Source organism: Rhipicephalus microplus, chromosome 2, assembly GCF_043290135.1.
Source record: "Rhipicephalus microplus isolate Deutch F79 chromosome 2, USDA_Rmic, whole genome shotgun sequence".
Classification (NCBI taxonomy): Eukaryota; Metazoa; Arthropoda; class Arachnida; order Ixodida; family Ixodidae; genus Rhipicephalus; species Rhipicephalus microplus.
Window position 1 is genome coordinate 280,770,283 of NC_134701.1, and position 12,150 is coordinate 280,782,432.

At 44.5% G+C, this 12,150-nt stretch overlaps 1 protein-coding gene across 2 annotated transcripts in view; it reads right to left on the bottom strand.

Annotated features, from left to right (window-relative positions):
* The window catches only part of hiw (MYC binding protein highwire), a 169,108-nt gene that overhangs the window by 105,738 nt on the left and 51,220 nt on the right, over positions 1-12,150 (bottom strand). Inside the window, exons 31-34 of one of the 2 annotated variants that reach the window (XM_075882117.1) lie at positions 11,816-12,069; positions 3,598-3,837; positions 402-494; positions 160-255 (exon numbers count right to left, since the gene is read on the bottom strand). In XM_075882117.1, coding sequence (XP_075738232.1) covers positions 160-255; positions 402-494; positions 3,598-3,837; positions 11,816-12,069 — 683 coding nt within the window. Of the gene's footprint in view, positions 1-159; positions 256-401; positions 498-3,597; positions 3,838-11,815; positions 12,070-12,150 lie in introns of both variants that reach the window. The other variant, XM_075882116.1, reaches the window with a different exon arrangement.

Sequence of the window (12,150 nt, forward strand, 5' to 3'; positions counted from 1 at the left end):
TGTGAAACTTCAGAGCTATGAGTAATGCCAAAGAACCGCACCTATAGTCTGATGCATTGCTAAGCAATGTTCCATGTGCATTCGTGATTTCTTTATACCTTACATTCAGAACACACACTTGACAAGCAATCCAAAGTGGATAACAATCACGCCACTCACCGCGCAGCCTATGGTCTGAGATGACAATTCAGCCACTACAGCAGAAAGAAAAGCGCATGTACTGGATACAAGTTTCAATGATGGTTTTTCTGCATCCTACATGAGAAAAAGCAATTACAAAGTAGTGTCAGCAAAATTCAAAAACAGAGTTTCACAGAATTTTACAGACAAGCCATCTAGAGAAGTTAGTGCTATTTTAGTTTGCTTTACTTTTGACAAATAACGCCAGCTCGTTTACTCACATGCTTCAGTGCGCTCTGCACAGGGGCAATCACGATACTCAAAAGATGCTCCAGGACATCTTTGAAGCTACAATTATCAGCGTGGCAGCCTTCCTTCTGGAAAAAAATTTTGGCAATAGTAAGACAGACAGAGGAGCTCAAGAAGATACAAAAGTGTTCCACACTCTCCATCATGGCCATGAACGGCGCTTACACTTTCACGTTTAAATGCCGAGATATACCAGACAAGCTCAGGCTCGTTATAATTGGGCTCGAATATAGTACATTGATTAAAAATAACGGCCCCTACACTTTTCTTCGCTTGATTGCCTGTTGGTTCTCATTAGGGTTGTGCCTAGCAGAAGACTTCTAGCATAGCAGATATTCTTTGCAGTGCATACAGTATATATCCTTACTGTGCTGTTTTTATATCAGTTATTTTAGAGGCAAAGCAAAGGGTCCCCCAAATTTTCTGAAACGAATAAATATATTATAAGCCAAGTAATACCCTGTAATGATACATGCTACACCATCAACAGTTCCTGAACCAGGAATCTTAAAATTTTTTTTCTTCTTAGGAAAGTGTGCGTGTGTGTGGATGTGAGTGCAGGTGTGGCAATTAAGTACAAAGTCACAACTGCACTGATCCCCCTAACCCTGCCTTGTGCAAGCACGCTCAGAGCATGCAGAACAGGAAGCCCAAGTACAGTATTTATTCGCCTAATTTGAGCATCCTAATATTTAGCCAGCTTTACTGAAAAAAAAAAAAAAAATTGCTCGCATATATCGCGCTCCCACACTTGCCTGAACAAGCTCATTGTCAAATGCACGAAATGGTTTTGAACCTTCACATGCTTTGGACGGTGTAGTGTACACGTATCTTTAAGGAGTACGGCCACTAGTGTGGGTCCTGTCTTAGCAAGCCACAGGGCACGCGTTAACCGTCGCCGTGGCGAGAACACGGTACTGCTCAAGATCACAACACTTTATTGCCTGCAGCAACACCAAAAACGGAGTAGAGCACATTGCAACAGGGGAGGCAGGAAAGCAAATAGGTGAGAACGTCTCCGTGGGCAAAGGTGATTCACGGGGACACCGGGACAAAGAGCCTACTGGCTCGAGTGAGAGAAAAAATGCGCTCGCGCTGGCTTCGGAGAGATACGGGTCGGCGTAGTTTGACCATGCACTAGGCCTAGCGTTCGCTAGGGGCAACAAAAGGTTCGCAAGGGGCAGCAAAGTCCGACGAGCCCCAAACAACAGGAGTCGACGAACGGAAAAGGGATGAGTGCTCACCCTCACCCGTCCCGGAAAGATCTGACTCACTCTCGATGCACGCACTAAATGTCCCTAGAGACACCACGCCTAAGTCAACATCCGCTACCGGGTGAGACGGATTAAACGTCACTCCCCGCTCCCCCAGCGCGGCAAACCACGGAAGAGGGGAGTCATGTCTGGACATGAGAACGGCAGAAATAGGCGGCAAAGCCCGCACAAAGGTGGTGAGCTAGCCTCAATTCCCATAGCGGGCGCGCCCCTCGCCAAGCAGGCGAGCGCTATCATATGTAAAATGGGTTGCGAGTGCAGAGTCCCTTCTTCCGAGAACTTGTTCTGAACTAGGGTCCTTAAAATATTGTGCTCAAACACCCGAACCTGTCGACAGGTCGTCTGAGCGGCTCGAGCGTTTGCCTCCCGCTATTTTCCTATCTCTTCCACAGTGGGATTGGACACTCGTGGCACAACACGGACTATTTTGTATCAGAGGCATGCGAAGGTCTGTTGCGCAGAGTGCCAATTGTTCCCCTCGTTCTCTCCGTCCGCGCTACAATGCGCACTTGGTCGATTTAGAAAGTTTATGTTTCACCATCCACTCGTAGCATCTTAACAAATTCCTTGCAATGATTGACAATAACTACATATACACGAAATTCAAGCTTCCCGTTATAACGTTTGCCGAAGAAAACAGGAACCGTGCTGCAGCCGACCACTTCAGGGTGAAGTTCTTCAATGGGTGACATTTGGTACGGGGAAAGCATAAGAGTGCGCACTCTTGCTGCCATTGAATAACTTTTCACTTGTGCAGTTATATGCGAAATCTTAGATCCTCCAGTATCACCATGTCGTGGGACCTGGTTTCTACCAGCTATGTTGAGAAAAGCTTGGAGAAAATGATGCATTCGAATGTGCTCAACAGAACTGAGGATGACATGCTTTGGTGGAGCAGTGACAGCGGCCGCGATAATGATTCCCAATTGGACCTTGCGGCCAGTGATTTTGACAAGACTGCTAATTCTGTAAATAAACAATTACACTTTGTTTGTGCTCTAATTCATTTTATTTTAATATATATGTCACGTGCATTAGGGCTGCATACTATTGCACATTATTTCAGATGTGTTCACGAAATCTCGGCGTATGTTGTGCCTTTTCGGAGCTCCAAAATCAAGAAAAAGTGTACAAATTATGCGAGTAAATACAGTACACATAAACTTTCTTTTCAAAAATCAGGGTGATATTACAGATATGGAGACTGGGCAATAAAATACGATGGTTCTGAAACAAATCATACTTATAATGCCCCTAGCTCTCACATATATTTTATTGGCTAGAATCGACAACGTTAAAAAGACAGAAAGATTAAGATACATATACATCAGTCTTAGTTCTGGTCCTCTGTACAGTCTCCCAAAAGTTTTGTTAGGCATTATAAAAACAGCATTAACTTTCCAGAAAACTATAAATTCTATCGGCACTGTACAACATATAATATTGTTTGCTTTGTGTTACTTTTGTTTTGCTGTCACCTAATAACAAAAAACCATATCTTGATTGGCAGCATGAGGAAATCCACACAGAAAAGCCTTCGCACTAAAATACTTTGTTTAAAGAACCACTGTTTATTTCAGTGTTTTTCATAAAAATCAAGGTTGTAGGTCCAAAAGCCACACTCTGGCAATAAAGAATTATTTTTTTAGCTGGAGTCGCTACAACATGCACAGAAAGCAAGCAAAATACACTTTCTCGCATCTTGTTTCCATTGTAATCCAAATTTCCAGCCAAGAAATTGAAGAAAGCCCTTTGTGCTCAGAAGCACAAACCCTGCAGAGCACATAAAAAACCATGGTCAACCAAGCTTTTCCTGTTGATAAAGAAACATAAGATGAACCTTTAAGCTATATCAGTGCTACCACATAGAAAATAAGCGGCCAATTAAACCCACCACTGTCTTTCGTGCAACAACTTCAACAAGCAGAGGGTAGACAGTGGATGAGTCGGCAGCATCGGGAAGCTGAGTCCCAGCGCTTGGGCTCTCTGGCGAGCAAGGCCCCTCAACGCAAGGCCGGGCCTCTCTGTCCAAGCTTGGTGGTAGCAGGCTGGTCAGCTGAGCAGCAGGAGAACAGAGCGAAGACAGCACAGCCGCCAGGAGTCGGTCACCGCAGTCGTTACCACTGCGCCGGGCCTGTGGGCCGAGACAAGCCAACACGTCAATAAGCCAAGAAAAATGCTCTGCTTTAGGCTACTTCACTACCCGTGTATGCCAACTTTTTCTGGGATGAACGACAAGCTGAGCTCACCTTGTTGTAAGAATCTTATTAAACTATTACAGTGATGTGGTTCACTGAAACCACCTTCGTGCAAGTTCTGGAACAGCTAATACCTTGCTTTGGAACTGCGTAACAATGCTTTGGAGCAGTAACCAAGCGCAACCATCTATCTCTAAGCTTCAGCAGTGTACCACATGAGTAGCAATAAATTTATGTGCAAGTACCGACATGCTTGCTTGGAGTACTTCAGAATAGGTGACATTGAGCGACTGCTCTTCATTTTTCCGCGAACAGCTTTAAGTTTCTTTAAACCCATGACTTCACATCACCTGACATTTTTGTCAATTACAGGTCATGTTTCTAAATGAATAAAACTTCGCCTAGTAGAGTACTAGAAGCAGAAGCTGTGTCAACTTTTCATAGAATAGGTGCACAATCCAGAACTATATGATGACGTTCATGCTTTTATAACTATAGGGCTTCACCATGTGTTAAAAAGCCTGATGTTGGGCTTTACAGAAAGAATTGTTAGAATCCTAGTTCATGGGCAGCTAATACAATACAGTGCTTAATAGTTGACACTGTGTGTCTGAAATATAATTTGTGCTCCATAAAACTTGCAACCATGGAAGGCTCTGTATTGAACTTCAGCAAGTTCTCAAACACAAACTGTTGCTGTGGTCAAGAAACAGAACCGAGATATCCAGACGCTGAGACAGCATTTTATTCCTTTCTCAGCAAAATCCCATAGTACACTGCAGCGGGCGGAATGGTTTATTAAGTCTTGTGATTTTCAATCGGACACATGAGAGTTAAGCACCATGCATGAACTTCTATGAAAGTATGTAACAATAAATAGAGCTACAAATTTCTGCAAAACAGCCTAATTTTAACGAAATGGTCTACTAAATAACATTCACATACTGCTCATCATAGTTAATGGAATCAAATAGAAGACTGTCGTCCAAAAACTATTAATTTTAACATGTGTTGATTTTCGCTAGCTTAGTCCTCAACACCTAGAAGCTATTTTTACTGAACATAATGATAAAACCTTGAGATATGGTCTATTCTAAGTATAAAACTTTATGCAGTACGGGACAGTCAGAATTGTTTAAGCCCAGCAAGTAGATAGCATTCGGCACTTTTATCCGATTAACACTCAAAATTGCAGAACTTAAAGACACTAAAAGGAAATAAAAATTTACCTACGTCATATTGGGCGGAAGACCAATGTTTGAGAGGTCTAAGAAATCAACATCAGTGCTCTTCTTATACAAAAATTAAAGTAATTGTACCACACCACATGTGTTACAATTGGGACATTTTTAAATGATCTCAGTGACGTTAAAGAGTTTGACTACAATTAACTACTAGTAATCAGACCACTTGCAGCTACAGTAGACTTGTGATAATTCAAACTCTCATAATTCATACATTTGGCTAATTCAAACAAAATTCGATTTTTTGGTTGGCCCTCTATTCTTTTAATGTACTTTAAACTCTCTTGATTCAAGCTGCATCATTTGGTCAATTTATACATTTTGCAGGTCCATACTAGAAAATATCTGCAGCTTTCCCACTACTATTTAAAAATTTGGTGCTTATATAATCTTAACAGTCTTAAAATGGAAAATAAGCACCTGAAGCCTTCAAGGAAAATGGCTTTTCAAGTAAACAAATGTTTGAAACGAAGCACATGCATGGCAAACTGTGGTGCTTCTCAAATGGTATAGAGAACTTTGTGCTGAAGGCACGGAGAGCAAGGAAGCAGTTGGCAATTCACGATTTCTTTAGAAGGTCTGACCAGCAGTAAATGGCCAATAAACATGTGGACTTTACACCTCAGCTTTCTGTTTACTGTGTGCAGTTTGGGCTTCGAAACACTTTAAAAATTTTCAAATGTGATAAAATCAATGCCTAATCATAATGTGTGATGTCACCTCATCCAGTGTCATCTATCTGAGAACTTCTGATAATTCAAACTTCTTGTTAATTTAAACAAAATTCAGAGGTCCCTTCTAGTTTCAATTATTACAGTCGACTAGTTAGACCCAGTACATTCGTAAGTTGATCCATTTACAGCCGTAGCGTAGCCCTAAAAGCAGCTTTGCTGCACTATCAGAATGTGACGCAGTGCATCTCCAGAGTGTGTAACAAAGCAGCATCTCCATGTGCGAACCAGGAAGCAGAGTTTTCTCATGTAGATATTTTTGCTACTTAGCAGAGCCTGACTACGCCTTTTGACATGCAGTCAATGTAGTCGCGCTGCTGCTGCTAATGATGAAGATCAGTCTAAAAGGCAGATTTGCCGCAATCTGCGAGTGTGATGGAATGAAGCATACAAAAAAATCCCAAGGGACCACTGCTTATAGGATGATGTTGACTGTACACTCAAACCTCGTTATAACGTAATGGTATATAACGAAGTAAATAAAGTTCACCTTGAAAGCCTTATTGAGAACCAGGCATTTTAGACCACGTTGTAATGAAATAACAATGACTGGTAAATGGATATAACGAACTATATTAGTCTGTTAGTCTATAAAAAAACGACCGTTGTGTGTTAAGCACATTGTTTTCTGCAGAGTTCGACACCTGTTTGGCACGGTTCTTTCAAAACTCCTGCGCCGACCTTACAGCCACACCACCCACGGCCAAGAGAGCCGTCCTCCTCACACAGCCAGCGGAGAGGATTGAGAAAGCGCTCAGCGGGTCACATGACCGAGAAGCGGCACCACGGTACAAAGCGATTCCTCTCTCACTTAAGAACACACGATGAGGACGCTTCAGAAGACATACATTTATTCACAAATCAGGGGACATCCATCATTAATTGAAGTAATCAGTGATGCACGTCTGCCCACATTTGCCTTGCAGTGAGTCAATCAATTTTGCACGCAGTTTGCAAAGCATCATCATCATCATCATCATCAGCCTGACTACGTCCACTGCAGGACAAAGGCCTCTCCCATGTTCCGCCAGTTAACCAGGTCCTGTGCTTGCTGCTGCCAATTTATACCCGCAAACTTCTTAATCTCATCTGCCCACCTAACCTTCTGTCGCCCCCTAACCCGCTTCCCTTCTCTGGGAATCCAGTCAGTTACCCTTAATGACCAGCGGTTATCCTGTCTACGCACTACATGCCCTGCCCATGTCCATTTCTTCTTCTTGATTTCAGCTATGATATCCTTAACCCCCGTTTCTTCCCTAATCCACTCTGCTCTCTTCTTGTCTCTTAAGGTTACACCTACCATTTTTCTTTCCATTGCTCGCTGCGTCGTCCTCAATTTAAGCTGAACCCTCTTTGTAAGTCTCCAGGTTTCTGCTCCGTAGCTAAGTACCGGCAAGATACAGCTGTTATATACCTTCCTCTTGAGGGATAGTGGCAATCTACCTGTCATAATTTGAGAGTGCTTGCCGAATGTGCTCCACCCCATTCTTATTCTTCTAGTTACTTCAATCTCGTGGTTCGGCTCTGCGGTTATTACCTGCCCTAAGTAGACATAGTCTTTTACAACTTCAAGTGCACTATTACCTATCTCGAAGCGCTGCTCCTTGCCGAGGTTGTTGTACATTACTTTCGTTTTCTGCAGATTAATTTTAAGACCCACCTTTCTGCTCTCCTTGTCTAACTCCGTAATCATGAGTTGCAATTCGTCCCCCGAGTTACTCAGCAATGCAATGTCATCGGCGAAGCGCAGGTTACTAAGGTGTTCTCCATTGACTCTTATCCCTAACTGTTTCCATTCTAGGCTTCTGAAAACCTCCTGTAAGCACGCGGTAAATAGCATTGGGGAAATTGTGTTCCCCTGCCTTACACCCTTCTTGATTGGTATTCTGTCGCTTTCTTTATGAAGCACTATGGTAGCAGTTGATCCCCTGTAGATTTCTTCCAGAATGTTTATATATGTGACGTAAGAAGGCAGGGATGGTTGGGAGAAGTAGATGAGGAAGAAGTGCTTGAGAAAAAACATGGGGTATGAGCCACGCCACGTCTCCCATATATACTTCATCTACGCCCTGATTCCGCAGTGTTTGCATGACGGCTGATATTTCTACTGAATCAAACGCCTTCTCGTAATCTATGAAGGCTATGTATAGGGGTTGGTTATACTCTGAGCATTTCTCCATTACCTGATTGATAGTATGAATGTGGTCAATTGTTGAGTAGCCTGTTCGAAATCCTGCTTGTTCCTTTGGTTGATTGAATTCTAATGTTTTCTTTACTTACGCACTACTATGCAAAGCATAGTAGTGCGCAACTAAGTCCAGCGCCAACGTTCTCTTAAGACGACGGCAACAACTGCGTCTCCGCTACTACCCTCTGCACCGAGAAAGGAGGAGCGTCTCCATGCGGAAAGAAGCAGATCGACATTGGAGAGAGAGCCAACTCTCCACGACAGCTTTCTTTTTTTTTTCCCGCTCTCTTTCCGCATGCGGCTTTGAAAGAAGGGTCTCTACGTGCAAAGACGGAAAAGGGAGAAGCGTAGAACAGGCGCGTTACAGATCGGCATTTGAGTGAGAGCAAACAATCCACCACAGTCTTTTCTTTCCTTTTCTTCTTTTCCTTCGTCGCGCGCAGCGTTGAGAAGTGCCGCCGCAGTGTTAGGCATAGTGCTGAGAGCATTTTCAGAGAGCGATATGTTCGATTTAACCGTCGCAAGTGCTTGCGCGTTCGAATTACTGGTGTTTTTGCCAATTAAAATACACATAGCTTTGATGGGACCACAGCATGAGTTCAAAGTAATCGGAAGTTCGAATTAAGCGTGTTCGAATCAATCAGATTCGACTGTGTTTATTTTCCGTTGCATGCGTGGTCGCGTAGCGGTGCATGGGGCCGCAAGGTGGTTTCCTTCTTTGCATGCTTATAGCTGTGCACCCATCTGAGCATACATTGCCACAAACTGTTGTAATCGATATCACGAAATATTGTGGCTCCCCTTCAACTTCGTTTTAACGAGGTTTGAGTGCATTTGTATTCGGAAAGTTCAAATACTGCAAATAGTCCAGTGCAAATTGAACTGAATAGCAAGCACTATTAGAAAAATATTCGAAAGTTCAAATATTTGGACACCCTTAGTTCGCAACGAGAAATAGTTCCATAATTTTACCACCCAAGGAATGGAATGGAATGAAAAAACTTTATTTATTTTACCACCCATAATGTTATTTTTTTTCTCGTTTTTGGACCAAGTAGTAAATGAAGATGCTTTGCGCCTTGCAAATATACAAACTCTGTTATTTATATGGTTGTGAACAGGCTGTTCTAGATTGCATCACATCTCTGTTTTTGTATCATGGACTCCGCAATAAGTTCCGGTAGTGTGCAGCTGAGGCCAATAACAAAGGCCACATTCACAGGGATGAGATCCAAGTGCAAGACAATAGCAAAGCACAAGTTTACAAGGATGAGATTTGTGGGAATAGAGGCTAGCCTGCCGCCTTTACGCGGGCTTTGCCACCTCTTTCTGCATTCTCATGTCCTAACATAACTCTCCTCTCCATCGTGGTCAGCTGCGCTGGGGGAGCAGAGAGCAACATTTAACCCCTCTCACCCGGTAGTGGATGTCAACTGTGGCGCCGTGCACGCAGTCTCTCGAGACATTTCGAGCGCGCGCGTCGGAAGTGAGAGGGAGGAGAGAACCTCTCTGGGACGACATGGGGTAAGTACGCATTTCTTTTCCGTCCATTGGCTCTCTTTGTTTAAGGCTCGTTCGGACTTCGCCAACAGCGCCTTGTGCCTGCGGCAAACGCTTACCTTCTGTTCCCCCCCCCCCCCCCCCCCCTCGAATGCTAGGAAGAGCGGTGCGGTGTCCTAGTGCGTGATCATACCACGCCGACCCGTATTTCTCCGAAGCTAACGCAAGTGCATTTTTGCCCTCAATGCGACCGGGCCCTTTGTTCCGGTGTCACCGTGAATCACCTTTGCCCACGAAATCGTGCTTGTGGCACCCTGTGTAGTACTTCTCGCTCGGTGCGTGGATAAGCCCATTTGCTTTCCCGCCACCCCTTTTGCAACGAACTTTGAACTGCGTTTTGGTGTTGCCGCAGACAATAAAGTGTTGCGACCTTGAGCAATACCGTGTTCTCGCCATAGCGACGGTTAATGCGTGCCCTGCGGCTCGCTGAGACCGGACCCATGCTAGTGGCCGTAATCCTTCGAGATACGTGTACACCACAGTGGCGCCCAACGTGTACAATACAGATTGAAATGCTAGATGTAAGGGCTTACATATTTCGCTGATTGAACATTTTGCATAGCTTCCACAGCATCAGACCTGATGTATAAAATGATGTACTGTAACGAAGTGCCTCCTGTAACCATGTGTCTTGTACACAACGGCATGAACATGCGAAGTCAACTAAGCCACATTAAAACATCTCATAATCAATTGTCTCTTGTAACTTTGTCTCTTGTTACAAGGCTTTATACAGCAAGACATGTCCACATAACTAGTATTGTAATCTAATAGAAGGCAATCATATAATAATTATAGTGGTGGACACTACAGTCGAACCTCGATATATCGAACGGCGCGGCAATCGCGAAATAGTTCGATATATCCAGAATTCGATATAGAAACAATCACGAAAAAAATGCGTCAACAGATTGCTGAAAACAACCAACGAACCGTTCAAGCGTGGTGCAGTAAATACTCACTTGAAGATTCAAACATAGTACTTATTGTGTTGGTTTAAAATATTTAAAAAGAGTAGCCTGCTTTTTGTTGGCCATGGCGTGTTTGACGACTGCGTCCTCAATATAGTCCAGGCGATCCATAAGTGATAGGCCGGTGCCTTCAATAGCGCCGCAGTGGCGGCGCACAAGGGCCCAGGCAGCTACGACCTCAGCTGATGTCGGGAGCGGGGCACCATCAGCGCTTGCGAGATCCACCTCGGCAGAGTCTTTATTTGGCTGCTCAGCAGTAGCTTCGGCAACAATCTCCACATCCGTGAGCTCCGCCGTGAGCTCCGCCGTTCGGAGTTAGGCCTGTCGCGCACCACAGCGCGCGACAGGCCTAACTCCGAACGCATGAATACTGCAAGCACAACGACCGATGCCTGCCGACGCTACGGGGGAGGAGCTTGCAACAAGTGCGCAGTGTGCCGTTGACACCATAGAAACTGCAACGACTGCAAGCTGCAAGGCTGCGGTGTGAGTCCGGGTTTAAAGCGCGCACATGGCGCACCCATGCCGGCTCGCCTGACTGCTTTCCCTTTCCCGGCAGCAGCGCGGGCCGCGTCCGAGACAGTCGTCTGCGTCCTTTCCCTCCTATACTTTCCTCTTCAATTTTTTACCTCCCACTCCCCCTTCCCCCACGCAAAGCCATGTCGGTGCCTTCGTATTGAAAGACAATAACAGCTCCGCGCTTTTCTCTTCACTTTCCTCATTAAAGAACCTCTACCGCAAGGCTGCGGTGCGCGTACGCCCCTACATTAAAGTGGCACTCTCGGCGCCATCGATGTGTGCAGCATTCGTAAACGCCCGCCGCTCTACCGCTACTTTCGAGAGTTGCGGGAAGCTCGCCGCCTGTCAGTGGAGCGCGGGCGGTTTGGGGTGGCTGAGTTCGATATATCCATTATATGTCAAACTTAGTTTGAAATAAATAATCAATAATGCATGCTATTTCCCGCGTGATATAGGAACCGTTCGATATAGGCAATAATTCGATATATCCGTGTTCGATATATTGAGGTTTGACTGTACAACACTAATAACAGAGACAAAAGGAAGATACACGGACATTTTTTTTTTTTTTGTGTACATTTACTCTGCCCTATCTCATTATCTTACATTTATGATAAACCTTTACCATGTGGCTCAGCTTGCCATCTTGTCGGTTAGCCCGAGAGATGACCCGAATAAGGTAAGGTATGAAATCAACTCACAGGGTCAACAAGAAGTTCACAGAGGCCCCGCCACTTGAGTGCGGTGCTTGGGTAGAAGGCGTGGTAGCAGGCCATAAAAGTAGCTTCACATTCCTCTAGCAGCCTCATCTGCATAGCAGCCCCTCTTCCAAGGAGGCCCTCAGCATCTTCTGGCAGGCTCATGCCTCCCGATAGGATGCAACTTAGAAGGCTCTGAGTGTCTGCCACACATTCTGCCATTCGAGATGACTCAGGCTGCACCTTCTTGGTCAGAGCTGCAATCAAAAGGCATTCCGGAATTGAAAAAGCTAAAAGGAAATAGAAAAGAACACAATGCAAGAACAAAAAGGAGAAAA